Source organism: Phacochoerus africanus, chromosome 5, assembly GCF_016906955.1.
Source record: "Phacochoerus africanus isolate WHEZ1 chromosome 5, ROS_Pafr_v1, whole genome shotgun sequence".
NCBI classification, from domain to species: Eukaryota; Metazoa; Chordata; class Mammalia; order Artiodactyla; family Suidae; genus Phacochoerus; species Phacochoerus africanus.
This window is the reverse complement of record NC_062548.1, coordinates 19,827,622-19,847,107: the sequence shown is the minus strand read 5'-3', so window position 1 is coordinate 19,847,107 and position 19,486 is coordinate 19,827,622. Positions and strand designations below refer to the sequence as shown.

The 19,486-nt window shown below is 45.5% G+C and overlaps 1 protein-coding gene across 1 annotated transcript in view; it reads right to left on the bottom strand.

Moving 5' to 3' along the window:
• XPO6 (exportin 6) overlaps window positions 1-13,458 on the bottom strand; it is a 108,002-nt gene extending 94,544 nt beyond the window's left edge. Inside the window, exon 1 of the mRNA XM_047780235.1 lies at window positions 12,855-13,458. Coding sequence (XP_047636191.1) covers window positions 12,855-12,857 — 3 coding nt within the window. The 5' untranslated portion in view covers window positions 12,858-13,458. The remainder of the gene's footprint in view (window positions 1-12,854) is intronic.
• Window positions 13,459-19,486: the final 6,028 nt, after the last annotated feature.

Below are 19,486 nucleotides of genomic sequence, written 5' to 3'. Positions count from 1 at the left end.
ACTTTTTTAAAAATAACAAAAGATTTATCAAAAGCTTTGAAGGTTACTGACATATTAACATGTTAAGGATCAAGGGTCTACTGAGTATGCCAATAAAAGTTGTCTACTCAAAGCTCCCTTTCAATCTATTCACTCGAAGTATAAAGGGGAATTTTCTCAAAAAAATGTTTATATTTCTTTGAGGTCTTTTCCAAAGCCTTCAAGTTTTCTCTTCCTACGAAGTCTCCTTTACAGATATGCCAGGATATGATTTTTTAGCACTTCTTTACTGTGGGGGAGACCAGTCACCCACACAGCAAAACGCAATGAAGGTCACATGGTGCTCCTCAAAGAACATATGTACTTGGATCTTTAATTTGCTTATAAAATTGGGGAGGGAGGGAAGGGAGGAACAAAAGGAGAGAGAGAGAAAAGAAAAAATATATATCTATTCGACTTTTAAACAATAAGAGTTTAAAGGTTTAATGTACAGTTCAAGATTTTTAAGAAACTTCAGGTTTAGAACTACCACATGACCCAGCAATCCCACTCTTGGGCATATATTCGGACAAAACTTTCCTTGAAAAAGACACATGCACCCGCATGTTCATTGCAGCACTAGTCACAATAGCCAAGACATGGAAACAACATCAATGCCCACTGACAAGACGGTTGGATTAAGAAGATGTGGTACATATACTACTCAGCCATTAAAAAAGAACAAAATTATGCCATTTGCAGCAACACGGATGGAACCTGACTCTCATCCTGAGTGAAGTAAGTCAGAAAGAAAAAGACAAATACCATACGATATCACTTATATCTGGAATCTAATATACAGCACCAACGAACCTTTCCACAGAAAAGAAACTCATGGGCTTGGAGAACAGACTTGTGGTTGCCTAGGGGAAGGGGGAAGGAGTGGGAATTTGGGGTTAATAGATGCAAACTAGCCTTTGGAATGGATAAGCAATGAGATCCTGCTATATAGCACTGGGAACTATATCTAGGCACTTATGATCGAGCATGATAATGTGAGAAAAAAGAATATATATATGTACGCGTAACTGGGTCACCTTGCTGTGCAATAGAAACTTGACAGAACAGTGTAAACCAGCTATAGCGTAAAAAATTAAAATCATTATTAAAAAATAAATAAATAAATAAATTTAAAAAAAGAAAAATCTGACAGAATATGGGGAAAAAGAAAGAATGAAATTTCAGGTTTACAGAGAGATGCTATGACTTAAAGCCCCAGGACAAGGGACTTCTCTTAACCAGGTATAGGCTCTCTCTGGCATTAGAGGAATTTCAGTAGAAAATCTGAGAAACCCTAAGCATAATTAGTAAATTCTCCTATGAAGCTACTTCATATATCCTTTAACATTCTAAATTCATAGTCTGGTTCATACACTCAACCAACAGAATCAGCAACAAAAGATTACCAGAAAAAAACACTTCACCAAGATGGGCTCTGCAACTTTCTGGCAGAACCACATTCCTATGATTAAACCTGTTCTTAACATTATGTTATGACAAATAAACATGAAACCAAGTGGGAAGAAATATATGACTTAATTACATCGATCATCAGACAAGGTAAATGAATGGATGGTTCAGGGAACTATTATAGTCCCATCACCAAGATAATCATTTTATTCAAGTCCAAAATATTAGTACACAAGAAATGATAGCAAGATATATATATATAATTAATATATATAAAAAACACAAAAAAATAAATAAAAAAACAAAAAAAATTTTAAAAATTAAAAAATTAAAAAAAGGAGTTCCTGTCGTGGCGCAGTGGTTAACGAATCCGACTAGGAACCATGAGGTTGCGGGTTCGGTCCCTGCCCTTGCTCAGTGGGTTAAGGATCCGGTGTTGCCGTGAGCTGTGGGGTAGGTTGCAGACGTGGCTCGGATCCCGCGTTGCTGTGGCTCTGGTGTAGGCCGGCAGCTACAGCTCCGATTCAACCCCTAGCCTGGGAACCTCCATATGCCGCGGGAGCGGCCCAAGAAATAGCAAAAAGACCAAAAAAATAATAATAATAATAAATAAAAATAAATAAATAAAAAACAAAACAAAAATCTGAGGGAAAGAGTATAACTCAAGAATTTTATACCTAGCCAAGATGTCCTACAAATATAAAGACAGGAAGGATTTCCCATCGTGGTGCAGCAGAAACAAATCTGACTAGGAACCATGAGGTTTCGGGTTCAATCCCTGGCCTCACTCAGTGGGCTAAAGATCCCGTGTTCCCATGAGCTGTGGTGTAGGTCACAGACACGGCTTGGATATGGCACTGCTGTGGCTGTGGCATAGGCCAGCAGCTATAGCTCCAATTTGACCCCTAGCCTGGGAACCTCCATATGCCATGGGTGAGGCCCTAAAAAGCAAACAAACAAAGAGTGAGAAAGGAAAATTTTCTTATTTTCCTATTGTGAAGATCATTGACACTGCCTAGAACTGAAACATGGAATATATTTTTCTTTTTTTGTCTTTTTGCCATTTCTAGGGCTGCTCCCACAGCATATGGAGGTTCCCAGGGTAGGCGTCAAATCGGAGCTATAGCCCCTGGCCTATGCCAGAGCCACAGCAACTCGGGATCCGAGCCGCCTCTGCAACCTACACCACCACTCATGGCAATGCCAGATCCTTAACCCACTGAGCAAGGCCAGGGATCGAACCTGCAACCTCATGGTTCTTAGATTCATTAACCACTGAGCCATGACGGTAACTCCTGGAATATATATTTTTTTAAATGATGCCATCTTTGTAAGGTTTTTCATAATCTTTTCCCCTAACCTACAGAGATTTATTGAGCTAATAACTACTGAAGCAAAGATTTACTTGAAATTCGACAATTCATTTTTCAGTTCACTTCTTTTTCTAACAAATTCAAGTGAGATGGAGACCTCAAAAGCACAATGCTCAAGTAAAAAAAAATCAACAGCAAAAGATTAGACTGCGGATTACATTCATACACCATTTTCAAAATGACAAAACTATAGAGATGAAGAACAGATTAGTGGTTGCTAGGAAAGAGGGAGGAGGGCTACAAATACAAAGAGTATTAGGCATGAGTTAGTCCTTCCGTGGTGATGGGACAGCTCTGTACCTTGATTGTGGTGACAGTTACATGGATCAATACATAGAATAAATTGCATAGAACTATACATACGCATGAAGGCAGGCTCAAAAAAAAAAAGGGTGAAAACTGAGTAAGAGGTGTAGTCTCGTCAATAATTGACATGTACTAATGTCAGTTTCCTGGTTTTGATATTGCAAACAGCTATGTAAGATGTCACCATCGGGTGAATCTGGGTGAAGGATACATGGGACTCCTTGTACTCATTTTGCAACTTCCTAAGTATATAAGTATTTCAAAAAGTATAGGTTTTTTTAAATGCAAATGAGAGTAAGTTAATTGTTATCTTAAAATTAGCACAACCCAAATAATCAGCATGATCACTTTTTTAATAAAAGTGCTTATTTTAGATATCTATCCTCTTCATCCTATAGATAAACAGATACAAAAATAAATGCATTGTTTATATAATGTCCATCAAAATTTAGGGTAGGAGAATTTAGGGTGATCTTTTTTTGCCATGTTCTTTGTACCTTTTGATACTGCCTGATTTTTTTTTTCTTTTTTTTTTAGGGCCACGCCCACAGCATATGGAAGTTCCCAGGCTAGGGGTCAAATTGGAGCTGCAGGCACTGGCCTATGCCACAGCCATGCCAGATCCAGGCCATTTCTGCAACCTATACCACAGCTCACGACAAAGCTGGATCCTTAACCCACTGAGCAAGGCCAGGAATTGAACCTGCATCCTCATGGATGCCAATCAGATTCATTTCCGCTGAGCCACAATGGGAACTCCTGATACTGCTTGATTTTTAATAAGCACACACAATTTTTATGAAAATTATCCAGTTGTTAATCTAAAAAACAAAAAAAATGTATTTCAGGTCTGATTACTAGTCAACTTAGAAATCAATGATTCTCTCCCCCCCAACTGCATTTAATTCATAAAATATCTTTACCTTTTGGGAGTCTAAGGCCAGAGATCTTTTTCATTACAACCTTCATATAAAACAGCAGCAGGCTGCTCTGATGTAAATAAACTACTGCCTATGCTAAGCCTAATGGGCTTAGCTGAACTGAAACACATAAAGAAGTCAAGCAACCTTCCTTGTAACGTGGTCCGCACTACCCTGCCCTCAATAGTGACATTTTTTCCTATTCTATCACATTAGAGCATATGCAGAAATATCTATCTTCTCGTTCACTATCAGCAAACTTTTACCATCTTGCCCTTTCTATTACGAGAGGTAAATGATGCAAGTTTTAAGGCCAGATGACTAGATATGCTGTTTTTCCTGGGATAATACACCCAGTTAGGCTACATTTCTAATGAATATGCCTATGTAAATGAGCAAAGGCTTAAGAAGAAAACTAGTGCTACAGAAAGGACACACACCGTGCAGTGAGAATCTTGGGTCTGTGCCCTGTCTCTAGCAACTTGCTACGTAATTTTCAACATACTACTTACACTACCCTCCCTGAGTTTCAGTGTCCTCACCTTCCTCAACTGTAAAACAGGAACAAATAACACTGCCTACCTTGCAGGATGGCTGTAAGAGTCTAAATGAGGTACAGTATGCAGGATACATGTGGGTCCCTAAACAATAGCTAGCAGAGTTATTTTTATGAAACAAACATAGACCCTTTTTCTCCCTCTCTCTCTCCTCCAGCTTCCTTCCCTTCCCATTCGCCTCTTTCGCCTCCCTCAATTCTCTCTGCCTTGTGGGTTTCCTCAGTTACTGTCCACAGACCTCACCTCACCCCAACCCCATTCGTTCCCCAGCAGTTCTCCCAGGGAGCCTCACAGGAAGTATATCATCTACAGAGCATTTGTTCTAACAACTCCTCTTGCTCACCTGCTCCCCACCTCCACCTGCCCAGAGGAAAAATACCATACTATCTGAGCTTGCTGGCTGCATGGATTTTGGAAAAACAGAATGCTTATTATGTTCATACTCTATTTCAATCTCACTACACTCTCTAAATGATGCTACTATCCTTTACTAACCTCAAGGGCCTACCTTGACCTCCTTGGATTTGTTTTCATACCTCTTTCAATTACCTAAATATCTGTTGAATGCCTACTGGGCAATGGAAATGTAAAGAGCGAGGATCATCCCAATAGACACTCAGAAAGAAAAAGAATGAATCCTCCCCACCCCCAGACTTGGAGGGGAAGGAAGGGAGAGGAAGCCAGGGAAAGGATGGAAGAGGTTCACATTTTGCTCTTCTAACTTCTGAATTATCTGACACTTACTACAAGAGTGCAGTCTTGTAGTTCTTACCTAATAAAAACAAATAACTAAAAGCAAAAAAACCCTAACTTTAATCAAAGATGATAAATGTTAAACTGGTGGCTAAAAAACCTCAAAGAGGTCACGTTCGTGGTAGGAAAGGTCTCACCTACAAAATGAAGAAGGGACACTCAAGCGGGGGAAAAGCACTGACATCTGGCACTGCCAGATCCTGGCATGAGGGATCTGGCACTGTCACTGCTGTATCTCAGGTCATTGCTGCGGTGCAGGCTCGAGCCCTGACCCAGGAACTTCTGCGTACCGTGGGCATGGCCAAAAAAAAAAATTAGCAGCTACGCACTCAGGAGTTAGCACCCTCTTCACCCTCCCTTGACCTGGACATGGATGTCAACAATCTACCTAAATCTTCATGATCTTTGTCCTGCTGATGCCAATTACCTTCCTCTCAACACAGCAGCAACTACCTACTGACCCACAGCCAGAGCCAAATCCCTTACTCTAACAGCACATGGTCCATCTCTTATCAGCTTCCTGTCAGTTTCTTTACCCATCATCTCTTCCATCCCTACCAAATCCAAATCACCAATGACTTAAAATGTCCCACCATTTCCAATCATCAGTTTAGGAGTTTCTGAAATCAGCTTGAGCTCTTCCCTTTTCTTCACCCCTTGAATCTGCAATCAGTTTTAAGTGATGACTCTCTTGGTCAAGTCTGTCTCCACTCTTAACTCCACATCTGACACAAGCCTTTGTCACACCCATATGGGCATGGTGTCCTGTCTGGTTTTCCATACCAATCTAATCTACACACAGCAGAGGGGTTACTGTTCCTATATAAGGAAAAGTCAGCCCAAAAAAAACAAGGCGAAACTCCCCAGAGAAGTACTGGAGGCCCTCTATAACCTAGCCTCTAACTGCTTTTATAAACTTTCTCGCCAACTACTTCTGCACAAAATCTCCACCATGGCCAAACCAGTCTATTAGATGCTTGCTTGATGCTACACTTCGAGTTCCACCTTTCTCTTCTGAAATACCCCCTCTCTGCCAAGTTCTGTTCATCACAGGGAACATAGCTTTCTCCCTTTCTCCAAAGGTCTTCAACACCCGAGACGTCCACAGCATTCCTAACTACAGTGTAACTGTCTACTATGCCAGGAATTGTTCTAGACTCTTGGGACACACTGTAGTGAACAAAGTTTTAGGGAGCTAACATTTTAGCAGAAAGAGATAACAACAACTTGATCTCATAAATAACATTACACATACAAAATGTTTAAGAGTAGAAATGCTATGAAAAGAAGTCCAGCAGGATGCGAAGGACTAGAAGTTCTGAAATGGGATTACAATTTAAAATAAGGTGGCAAAGACTGGCCTGGCTGGGAAGATGAGTCTTGAGAAGGATGGAAGGTCACCTTAATCACGAGGATCTCTAGGGGAAAGTGCAGTCCAAGCAGAGGCAACAGCCAGTTCCCTGAGGCAGGAACACATCTGGGCCATGTGAAGAAGAGTGAAGGAGGCCAGAGAGCTGAACAGAGGAAGCCAAGAGGTGGACAACAGGAGATGGTTCAGAGTAGAACCATGAGCCAGACTATGGAGGAGCATATGGGCCACTATGGCCTTCACTCTAAGTGAGAGGAGGAGCCATGGGAACAAAGACAAGATCTCCCTGAGATTTTTCAAAGGATCACTGGGGCTACTGTGCTGAAAACAGTCTATAAAGCAGCAAGGTCAGTCTATAAAACTCAGACAACAACAGTTAGGAGGCCAGTGCAATAACTCAGGCAAGAGATGATGGAGGCCTAACCTGGAGGGGCAGCAGGGGTGGGAACAAGAAGTGATCAAATCCTGGCTACATTTCCAAGGTAGAAAACAATCAGCCTTCCGATATGGACCAGATGAGGGGTACAAAACAAAGGCCAAGGATGACTTGCGAGATTTTGGCACAAGCAACTAGAAGGATGGGGCTGCCCCCAACTGAGATAGGGAAGGCTGTGGGTGTAAAAGAACCAGAGGGGAAGATGAAGAGTTGAGTTTTAGACATTTGACATGCCTGCCAAACAAGCTTGCATGCCAAGTAGGCAGGTGGATACATGAGCTACAGCTGAGGGGAGAGGTCTGGCCTGGGAGCAGAGTAGGTCTGAGGCCTAGGGCACTCCAGCTGTTCAGAGATCAGTGGGATGAGGAAGAAATATCCAGTAAAATGGGAGAAAACCAAAAGCACATTTTAATGTAATGGGGCCCAACTGAAGACAGACTTAACAGCAAAGGGGAGTATTCAACCTGTCCCAGGACTAACCATTTAACGAAGGTGGGGAGGGAACTTGACAAATGAGCGTGAGAGAGAATGGAAGGTAAAGAATTAGAGACCACTCTTTTCCTGGAGTTTCGCTACAAAGCGGAACAAGGAAATGGGCAGCAGCTGGCCAGGAAAAGAGGAATAAAGGTAGTCACTAGGAGAAAAAAAATCATGTTTATGTACGGTGTGCATGTATGCACATCAAGCCCTACCAAGTCCTAAGAATTCAACAAATGTTAATTCCTTCCCGCGTGTGTACCCTGACACCTACTCTTTCCTATTACCCTTACTGACATACACCTAATTTTTGTATCTGCAAACTTTTAATTAGAAGGCCTTTTTTTCCCCCTTGTCCAACCGTCAAACTCTTCATAATCCTTCAAGACTCAAATATTCCTCCTTGGAAACCTTCCCTGGCCCTGCTCCTCAGTTAAATCTCCTTCAGAGATGGCACCGTTGTACCAATGCATTTGTCTACTGTGGCCACCCTCATCACAGCCTCTTGTAAAGATCAAGAATATAGGTCCCGGGGTTCCCATCGTGGTGCAGCAGAAACGAATCTGACTAGGAACCATGAGATTGAGGGTTCGATCCCTGGCCTCACCCAGTGGGTTAAGGATCTGGTGCTGCCATGAGCTGTGCTGTAGGTCACAGATGTGACTTGGATCTGGCGTTGCTCTGGCTGAGGTGTAGGCTGGCAGCTGTAGCTCCGACTGGACCCCTAGCCTGGGAACCTCCATATGCCATGGGTATGGCCCTAAAAAGCAAAAAAAAAAAAAAGAATATAGGTCCCATTTCCTTCTCAAGGGCAGGGGCAACATGATCCCTCCTGGGATGAAAGTGTAACAGGTCAGAGCACTGACACTTGAGCCAGATTGCCTGGCTCTGAATGCCAGTTCCGCCACTTGGTTGCAGCACAACCTTGAGAAGTTGACTAACCATTCCTGGCCTTGAACGCTCTCATTTATAAAATGGAAAATAAGAAGAGCCTATGACTCCTGGCACTGTTTGAAGTTAATATATGTAAACTCATTAGCCTGGCATATGCTAAGCCCGGTAAATATAGACTCCTTTATGATTATATTGTATCCACAGTACCTTGGATTTTAAGCTTGATGCAGAAAGTCAGCAAATGAATGGGAGTTCCCTGGTGGCCTAGTGGTTAAGGATTCAGCATTGTCACTGCTGTGGCTCGGGTTTGATCCCAGGCCCAGTAACTTGCATGCCTTAAGCGCAGCCAAATAAATAGTTCAAAGATTTTTTTAAAAAAATCAGATTCTCCCACCTAATTAGCCACAGGCTTTTTTTAAAAAATGAGGACTTGCCATGGTGACTCAGTGGTAATGAACCCAACTAGCATCCATGAGGACGTGGGTTCGATCCCTGGCCTCGATCAGTGGGTTAAGGATCCGGCATTGCTGTGAGCTGTGGTGCAGGTCACAGATGCAGCTCGGATCCCACACTGCTGTGGCTGTGGTATAAGCCAGCCGCTGTAACTCCATTTCAACCCCAGCCTGGGAACTTCCATATGCAGCAAGTGCGGCCTTTAAAAAAAGACGGGGGAAAATAAAAAAGAGAAGGCTTTGTAACCAAAGCAATTTTCCAAGCAAGTTTAAAAAAAAAAAAAATGCAAATTTAAGCAGGGGTTCCAGTTTGTACAAAATTTCCACAATAAGCAAAGCCCATTCAAAATTAAGTAACAACTTTTCAGAGAAGTAGTGGCAACCTCAAGGATGTTACAAAATCACTTGAGAACTCATGGGAATTCAACCCAAAATGATGATTTAATCAAATGTAGTTATAATTTAACAATTATAGTAATTCTCTGCTGTAACTACAAACCTTTTTTTAACTAGTTCTAACCTTGCAGGTCTAGATCCCTCCTCCTAGAGACAGGTTAAAGGAAATTCCCATACTCCTCAGCCCATATCACTCTCTCAGAACCAATAAAACACAGCTGGATGACATTCCCAACCCTCTTCTATGTGAGGCAGCACCTGTACTGCAAGGAGCACAGGCTTTGTAGAGCACCTTGGACCCAAATGCCAGGTCCACCACTTGTTAAACAGGTATCCCGCAGCAGGTCTGCTCATCTTCCTCTCTGGTAGTAACGGCAATAATGCAACCTAATCCAGCGAGGTGGGTGTGCTTAACTGATACTGAATGACTGGAAAAAAAACAAGTAAGTGAAACATAACTAGCTTAGTGCAGATACTTAAAGTTGTTTTTTAATTGCTTCATCCTTTTTTAGGCCTCACCTACAGCAATGAAGTCCTTCCCCGGGCTAGGGATTCAATCAGATGGTGCAGTCGCAGTAACACCAGATCCAAGCGGCACCTGAGACCTAGCCGAAGCTTGTGGCAATGCTGGATCCTTAACCCACTGAGCAAGGTCAGGGATCTAACCCACAGCCTCATGGATACTAATCAGATTCTTAATCTGCTCAGCTACAATGGGAACTCCTCGAGTTGAAGTTTTAAAAGAAGACATTAAAAAGGCCCAAACTTATGTGCCAACTCTTTAAAAATGTTAAGTCAGGAGTTCCCGTCGTGGCTCAGTGATTAACAAATCCGACTAGGAACGATGAGGTTGCAGGTTCGATCCCTGGCCTTGCTCAGTGGATTAAGGATCTGGCATTGCTGTGAGCTGTGGTGTAGGTCACAGACACAGCTCGGATCCCGAGTGGCTGTGGCTGTGGCGTAGGCCGGCAGCAACAGCTCCAATTAGACCCCTAGCCTGGGAACCTCCATATGCCGAGGGAAAGGCCCTAGAAAAATCAAAAAGACAAAAAATTAAAATAAAAACATTAAGTCAGTAAGAAATGGAAAAAAGTTCCTGGAATAAAGAAAGAACTGTGATCCCAAGCAAAAGACCCTCCTCCAGTAGGACACGAAGCAGGCAATGGCTTCCTTTCGTTTGGGGACAAGGTCTGCCCTGCCCACACCTGTGAACCTAGGACACCTACAGGAGATGAACCCCTGGTGTCACTGCTGCAAAAAGGACATGATTTGACAGTCCTATTCACCTTATATCCGCTGTGGTCATCCCCTGTGTGCTAAAATAAGTGAGGAGTAGGTTATAAAAAACTTGACTCAAAATTTATCATAGAAAGAAATGTAAATGGTGATGACGAGATCAAATACTTTACAATTAATTGCTCCAAGGTGGTCATTTTCATAGCATTCTACTGACCACCAACTGAAATGAAACCTGAATAGTCGAGTGCTTGGCAGGCTTAAGTCAACATACAATGAAATTCTGTCCGAAGGTTCGAAAGCGATGCTGTCAGCTACCAGAGGAGAGGTACATGTGTTTGGTTCATCTGACATTTCTTGGGCCATGCATATAGTAGCTACTTAAAACTCATTAAAAGGTTTGTATACTCCCCGTTCACAGCAGCATTACTCACAATAGCCAAAAGGTGGAAGGAACCCAAGTGTCTATCAACAGATGAATGGATAAACAAAATCTGGTACACACCAACAATGGAATATTATTTGGTCTTAAAAAGGAAGGAAATCCTGACAGATGCTACAACAGGGATGAACTTGGAGGACATTATGTTAAGTGAGATAAGCCAGTCACAGACAAAAGCTACATGATTCCATGTATATAAAGGGGCCTAGAGCAGTTAAATTCATAGAGACAAAGTAGAGCAGTGGCCACGAGGGGATGAGGGGAGAAGGGAAAGGGAATTACTATTTACAGCGTAGAGTTTCAGTTTTACACGATGAAAATAGTTCCGGGGATGGACACACAACAACGTGAACATACCTAATGCTACTGCACTGGACACGTAAAATGGTTAAAATGGTCAACTTGAATGTATATTCCACTACCATTTAAAAAAAAAAAACCAAAGTCATTGAAAGAATAAAGGAAAGACGGAATACTGTGTACTACTTTCATTATTCACTACATGTTATATCTCACACCTTTAGATTATTCATTAGAGGATTCCAGTCTTCTCCACATCTTATAGATGAGGAAACTAGGACTCAGAGAGCTTAACTGACTTGCCACTATTCTATATACAGTATTTATAATACAGCGCTACCTGGCCTTAATGGTGTGTTTTACCTGACTGGTTGTAAGCCCCATGAAGACAATTATGCCTTAGGTTTTTCTACGTCCAGAACTTAATCACCCACAGGCCCCTAGAATGTTCTGAAAACTCCACTGGGCCTGAACATCTACATCACTGGAGATATCAATGCATCTCTTCTCTCTACGAAACCCCTAACATGGCAGGGGTAACATGGGCAGTCTTAAGAACACCTCTGTAACTGGAGGTGCTCAAACACAGGGGAAGCGATCCACCACTTCCTATGGGCTTACTATGTACCAGAAACTGGGCCAGGTAAAAGTTCAATTTCATCTTTGAGAGAACTGAGTCTACTGCAGTAGACAGATAAGATTCAGAAACAATTACGGTAACAATAAGACAAGTGCTTAAAAATAAATATGACTACACAAATCTGAGAGAGTACAGAGAGCGCCTATGGGTCTGGAAAATGGGGAATGTTATCTCTTCAGAAGAAAGTGGCTTCTGAACTAGATCTGGAAGGATGAAGAGTTCTCCAGGCACTACCAGGCCAAAGGCCAGAGCAAGCTGCAGAAAGAAGAGCTGACTGTGTGTCAAAAGAATAGGGCAGTTCCTGACTTTGCTGAGATCTAGGTTAAGTGACCTCTGCAAACCACAAACCCTCTCAGCTGTTCCATATATAAACCTACAGCAAGATCCCCTCCAGCCTGTGAAGAGAATCAGGAGCTCTGAAATCAGACTGTCTAAGGTGAAATATTGCCACTGTCACTTAAGAGTGACCTTGAACTGAGTACTTAGTTGCTCTGTGCCTCAGTCTCCCCACTTCAGAACACAGGGCCGCTGAGCTTGTTAAATACTTGTCAATTACTTAGCACAGCACCTGACGCACAGTAAGCCCTCAATAAATAAATGATAGCTACTGTCGTGAAGAGCTACAATATAAGAGAGGCAAACACCAGATGCAAGGGTTGTGCCTGCTCCGCGTCCAGGTTCCTCCCCGTCCTGAGCCATCCCTGGGGGGATGGGAGCTCACAGCCCTGCTGCAAACCCTGCACGCATGTGTCACTGCCGGGCTCGGCACGCGCCTCTCCCCGCCCCAGGGAGAAGCGATGGCTCAGCAGTCCCGAGCCCGCTCCCACCGCTCAGGCCCCGCACCCAGGGAGGGAAGGGGCTCAGATCCCACTTACCATGCTGGCCGGGGGAGGGGGCGGCTCAGGTGAGCTGGCTCTCGGGCTTCGGACACGTCCCGCTCGCACAGTTCAGGTCATGGTCCCGGCAGGCTCGGGAAGTCCCCCACCCATGCAAAGACAACCTCTACCCCACCCGGGCCCCGAAGGGACCCTCTAAAAAGAGTGCGGCCCCCCGGCCCGCCTCATCGGGGACCCCTGGAACAATTCATCCAGACCCACCCGCCCCTCCCCAAGGAAAGTGAAAAAAGCAGGAAATGGGGCTCGGAAGCCGACGAGAAGAGCAGCGGCTCGGGGCCCCCCCCCGCCTGGGCCCGACCCCCGAGGGGAGGCTCCGGGCCCAGGCAGGGGCTCCCCGGCCTCCGCGTTCAGAAGCGGCGGTGGGCCCGGCCCCGAGGCTGAAGGGGCGGAGGCTGAAGGGGCCTCGGCGGCGCAGCCCGGGCGGCCGGCTCAAGGGAAAGGCCCGGGGGCCAGCGCTATCCTTGACGCCTCAGCCCACACGGCCGCCACTGCCCCCGACCCCCGGAGCATCCCTGCGCGCGCGCCCTCCCCGGAGCTACCCTCTCGCGCCGCGCGGCAGCCCGCGACCAACAGCCCCAACGCGCCGGAAGTGGTGAGCGCCCGGCGCGGCCCCACGGCGCGGCCGCCGGGCTGCGGCGCTGGAACCGGACCAATCCGGAATCGAGCGGGCGGGGGGGTGGGGGCGCGGGGCGGGGCCGCACCTGACGGCTCCCTCTGGCCCCGCCCCCGTCCGGCCCCGCCCCGCGCCCGCCGCTCTCAGCCTGTCCACGTGGGCCGGTGGCCATGTTGGTAAAGAGTGCGGAGCTGGCCATCTTAGTAAAGGGGCGGTTTCTCTTTCGTTTCCTGGGCTCATTCATTCTGCAAATCAGGAGACGCCTTCTGCGTGCCCCGCACCGGGCTGGAAGTCAGTGACACGCAGCCTCTGCCTTCGCGGAGCTTACAGTCCTGCTGAGGACCACGTGCTGCTGTGCGTGCTAGGGCTAGTGCACTACGCAAGACTGTTGTGGTCGCTGCCTTTGAGGAGGCAGGTGAGCAGCAAGGAGAAACCAAGTGAATAAAGGAATTGTAAGAAACGAGGAGTCCTGTGAGTGTTAGGAACACAACAAACACGCGGGGGCCGGAGATAGAAAATGGAAGGGAGGGCTGGAAATGTAAACTGAGGCCTGAAGGATAAAGTCAGTGATCACAGTCAAAGGAACAGCAGCTGCAGAGATTCTGAGAGGGAAAAGGTGTGAGTTCCTGTTCCCGTCTCAAACCCACTTGACTTGTAAAAGTGCTGGGTATTTGGGGGTTTTTTTTGGGGGGGGTCGTTTTAGGGTCACACCCGCAGCATATGCAGGTTCCCAGGCTTGGGTCTAATCAGAGCTGTAGCTGCCACCCACAGCCATGCCACATCCCAGCAGCATCTGCCACCTACACCACAGCTCACGGCAACACCAGATCCTTTAACTCACTGAGTGAGGCCAGGGATCAGACCTCCGTCCTCACAGATGCTGGTCAGATTCGTTTCCACTGAACTGTGATGGAACTCCTGAAAGTGCTGATTTTAAGAAACAGCAGGAAACCATCCCAAGGAACAGGTGCTGCTAGGATATACCTACGCAGAGACTGGAGCAAGTCTGTAGAGTGGCTTTCAAACCCCAGCACGAAGCAGAATCACCTGGTGGGAGGGAGGAGGGCTGTTAACACACTAATTGCCAGTACCCACTCCCAGAGTTTCTAATTAGTAGGTCTGGGGTACTAATTTACATTTCTAACAAATTCCCAGGTGATGCTAATGCTGCAGCTCCAGGGATCGCCCTTGGAGAACTGCTGATATCACTCATGGCCACAGAAAGCAACAGCTTTCACTTATTCTTTCATCAAATATTTACTGTTCCCTAAGTGACAACCATTGTTGGAAGAATTCAGTGCTGAGCAGAACAGACACATTTGGGCCCTTAATAAAATAGACAAATTATTTTCAAAGTATTACAAAATAAGTAATCACTTATAATTGTGATAAGAGCATCAAAGAAAAATACAAGCCAGCGTTCCCGCTGAGGCGCAAGTGGATCAGTGGTGTCTTGGGAGTGCTGGGACTCAGGTTCAATCCCTGGCCACGCACAATAGGTTAGTCATCCAGCATTGCTGCAGCTTCGACGTAGATAGCGGTTGCTGCTCGGCTATCTGGCCCGGAAACTCCATATGCCGTGGGGCCGCCAAAAAAAAAAAAAAAAGAAAGAAAAGAAACATACAAACCAAGAGATCTAAGGTAATCTTGGGGGTTGGGATGGAGAGGGGGTCAGGAAGTGACATTTATTTAAGCTCCTGCCTGAGAGACGTGCTGTAGTTTGCTAGGCAATGAGAGGGGGGCATAGCAAAGAAGCCATCTCAGAAGATGAATAGGAAGTCTCAGCGGAAATAAATCTTACTAGCATACCTAGGGATGCAGGTTCGATCCCTGGCCTTGGTCAGTGGGTTAAGGATCCAACATTGCCATGAGCTATGGTGTAAGTCGCAGATGGGGCTTGGGTCCCGGGTTGCTGTGACTGTGGTATTGGCCAGCAGCTACAGCTCTGATTCAACCCCTAGCCTGGGAACTTCTATATGCTGCGGGTGTGGCCCTAAAAAGACAAAAGACCAAAAAAAAGAAGATAAACAGGTGATTCAGGATAGAGGCCAAGCAATTTAGAGTTCCCGTCATGGCTCAGCAGGTTAAGAACCCAACTAGTATCCATGAGGACGAGAGTTCAATCCCTGGCCTTGCTCAGTGGGGTTAAGGATCTGGAATTGCCTCACGCTGGGGTGTAGTTTGCAGTCATGGCTGGCAACTGATGTTGCTGTGGCTGTTGCAAGCTCCAATTCAACCCCTTGCCTGGGAACTTCCACATGCCACAGCTACAGCCTTTAAAAAAAAAAAAAAAAAAAAAAGGATTGAGGCCAAGTGACTTCTCCTTTCTTGGCTCAGTTTAGTGAGATGAACAAAGGCTTTGGGATGAGACAGATCTGGAGTGGAAAACCCAGCTCTTACTACTAGCTGACATTTATTGAGCAAGGAACTATCAAAGGCTTAATTTCCTCACTGCGGAATTGGATGAAATAGCAGAAAGTCAACTCACCCTCATTTACAGGTATGCCTTTGGCTCACCTAACTCCCATAACCGGACAACCTGAAGTAAGTCAGCTTCAGGCTGGGAGTGATGGGAACCCTGGATCCATTCCTCTAGGATTTTCTTGGCTCTGCGATGCCTGGTCTATCAGCCTGGTCCTCAAGTTGGCTGCCAGAGAAACTCCCTCTTTGCATCCAGCAAGAGAGAGCATCTTTTCTCGCATCGTAGCTCGTGGCCATAAGCTTGATCCTCCTAATCCTAATTCACCCAAGTCTCCCCCTCCCTGAACCAGCCAAGTGGAGGAAGATGAAATTGCTATGATTGACTTAATAACTCCTCCCCTGGGGTTGATTTCCCTTCCCCAGAATAAAGTGGATTTGTTAGAGTCACCGCATGTCCATCATACATCCATTCCCAGGCTAGAGTGAAGATTAAATTTAATGTCCACAAAACATCTAGTACATAAGGCAGGCAATAAATCATAGCTATTATTAATTTTACTCCAGGGATTTTGTCCAAGTCAACGAAATAACGTTTTGTTATTAATATTAATCTCAAGCCTGTCTATTCCAAAAAAAGATTTAAGGCTGCTATTACTTTTTGTTGGCACCACATGGATGGCCCCCATCCATCTTCTCCTGCCCATGCCTACTGCTGATGCCTTGGTCTCTTTCATTCAGTTCTTGGTTCAACATACATTCAATGAGTTAGTATCAACTTTGTGCCAGACTTTGTGCAAAACCTCAGAGTTCCGAAATAAGAACGATTCAGGCAAATCGTTTACTGCCCTGTGGTGGAAACAGCCACGTGTGGTTACAGCACAGTGTAAGAGGTGCTATAATAGAGGTGTGTACAAACCTTCTAGCTATGTGGGGGGAGTAACTGGAAGGCGGAACAAAAATGGTAACTTTTCAGCTGGGTCTTACCGGATGAAGAGAAGTTCACTTGACTGCTGCAGCATCCCCACTCTTCCTCCTCCAAGCTGTCTTCTACTGTGTCAAGACTCTTTCCACTGCAAGTGACAAAGTTGGGACTCTGCCCTATGGAAAAAAGGAACTATATGGAGAGAATCACCCAAAGGGTTGTATGGATTTCAGATATGGCTAGATTGTGAGTCTGAAGTGATATCACAGAACTCAGTTTCTCTCCTTTCTTGGTTCTCCTTCCTTGATTGGAGGTCTCCCCAGTGGGTCCTGCATACCTTAGCTTTATCTCCTCCCAGGTTGAAGCCTGGTAGAGATGAGAGTATGCCTCTCTTACTACCACCAATGTTCCAGGAAAATAATCCTGGTTTTCATTGGCTCACTCCTGAACCAATCACTGCAACCAGAGGGAATACGATGCTCTGATTGGCTGGACCTTGGTCACACACCCCGCCCTAAGCTCCACAATAGCTCTTTCAGTGGCCAAGATTTCTCTGAGTCCCACCACAACTCTACCAGGGTATTGGAACCTGGAGAATTCTCCCATTTTGCAGGTGAGGAAATATACTTGTTTCTCAAAAGGCAAAGGAGTAACAAATAGTAATACGGGTTTAGTGAAAGTAGGAAAAAAAGGGTGAGTGTCTGGCACCTTCTGTAGGTGATAGGAACACACTCTGTTTAACCTGTCATTCAAGGCCTTTGACAGTCTGGTCTTCAAAGCCCTATAACCAGACTCTATGAGTTGAGTCATTATTGCCTCTTACATAGCTGTGTGACCTTAAGCAGGTCACTTAAACTCTCTGAAACCCAGTTTCCTTTTTTTTTTTTTCGTCTTTTTGCCATTTCTTGGGCTGCTTCCACAGCATATGGAGGTTCCCAGGCTAAGGGTCGAATCGGAGCTATAGCCACCGGCCTGTGCCAGAGCCACAGCAACACGGGATCCAAGCCTCATCTGCAACCTACACCACAGCTCATGGTGGTGTAGGCGCAAGGCCAAGGATCGACCCGAAACCTCATGGTTCCTAGTCAGATTCGTTAACCACTGAGCCACGATGGGAACTCCCAAAACTCAGTTTCCTGATGCATAAAATGGGAAGAACATTAATACCTACCTGGCTGAGTGGGGCCCTATATCAGTCAATTTCTATCAGGAAACTAATTCAGATTTGATTAATTGACCAGGGGGATGTGTGTGTGTGTGTGTGTGTGTGTGTGTGTGTGTGTGCACGCGAACTCAGCTGCTACCAAGGCATATGGACATTCCAGGCCGGGATCGAACCTGTGCCACAGAAGCAACCAGAGCCACTGCAGTGACAATGCCAGGTCCTTAACCTACTGAACCACCAGGAAACTCCCACAAAGGGGATATTTTAAAAGAGGTGTAACGAAACCCTACAGAGGATAATATGATACCCCAAGTCTAGTAACAACAGGACCCCAAGGTCTAAAGGGGTAAGAGGTGGAATGGTTGCCAGAATCTGTCAATGAAGAATCTGTCAGAGCAGATGAAGGAAGCATCCTGTAGGGTGAAGCTAAGGTGATCCTGCAAGGAAGAAAGCCAATAGAGCAAGTACTCGGATCTTCCTCTCTTCCCTCCCTCTCTTGCCTCCCTCTCTCTCCCATTCCCCATTGCATAAATCCAACTAGAAGCTCAAGGCCAAGGGAGGCTGCTGATAGCTCATAGAAGCCAACTTCCTGGGCACAGGGATAGGTGGAGAAGGGGAAATGGAAGAGAAGTAGCAGAGCACCATGAAGTGTTTGTTTGTTTTGCTTTTTAGGGCTGCACCCATGGCACATGGAATTTCCCAGGCCAAGAGCTGCAGCTGCCAGCCTACACCACAGCCCCAGCCACGCCAGATCCAAGCCACATCTGTGACCTACACCACAGCTCATGGAAACGCTAGATCCTTAACCCACTGAGCGAGGCCAGGGATTGAACCTGCATCCTCATGGATACTAGTTGGGTTCGTTACTGCTGAGACACTATGGAAACCCCTTTTTTTTTTTTGTCCCATGTGATGTGTTTAGAACTATGCCTGGCATATTAAAAGATTTTCAATCATTTTTGTTATTAATTACTATTTCCATACTAGTTCCAGCCCTACTTTCAAACTCCTCTCTCTCTACAAATCTATCTAGCAAAAATCTTCATGGCTCTGGAAAGGAAAGCTCTTTCATGTCTCTGAGCCCATGTTTAGGTTTTTTGACCTTTTTTATCCCACGGTATATGGAAATTCCCAGGCTAGGGGTTGAATGCGAGCTGCAGCCACAAGCCTACACCACAGTTACAGGAACACAGGATCTGAGCCACGTCTGCGACCTGCACCACAGCTCACGGCAATGCCAGATCCTTAACCCACTCGTCGAGGCCAGGAATGGAACATGCATCCTCATAAATACTGGTCAGGAGCTCCTGTCGTGGCACAGCGCAGACGAATCCAACTAGGAACCATGAGGTTGTGGGTTCGATCCCTGGCTTCGCTCAGTGGGTTAAGGCTCTAGCATTGCTGTGGCTGTAGCATAGGCCAGCAGCAACAGCTCCGATTAGACCTCTAGCCTGGGAACCTCCACATGCCATGGATGTGGCCCTAAGACA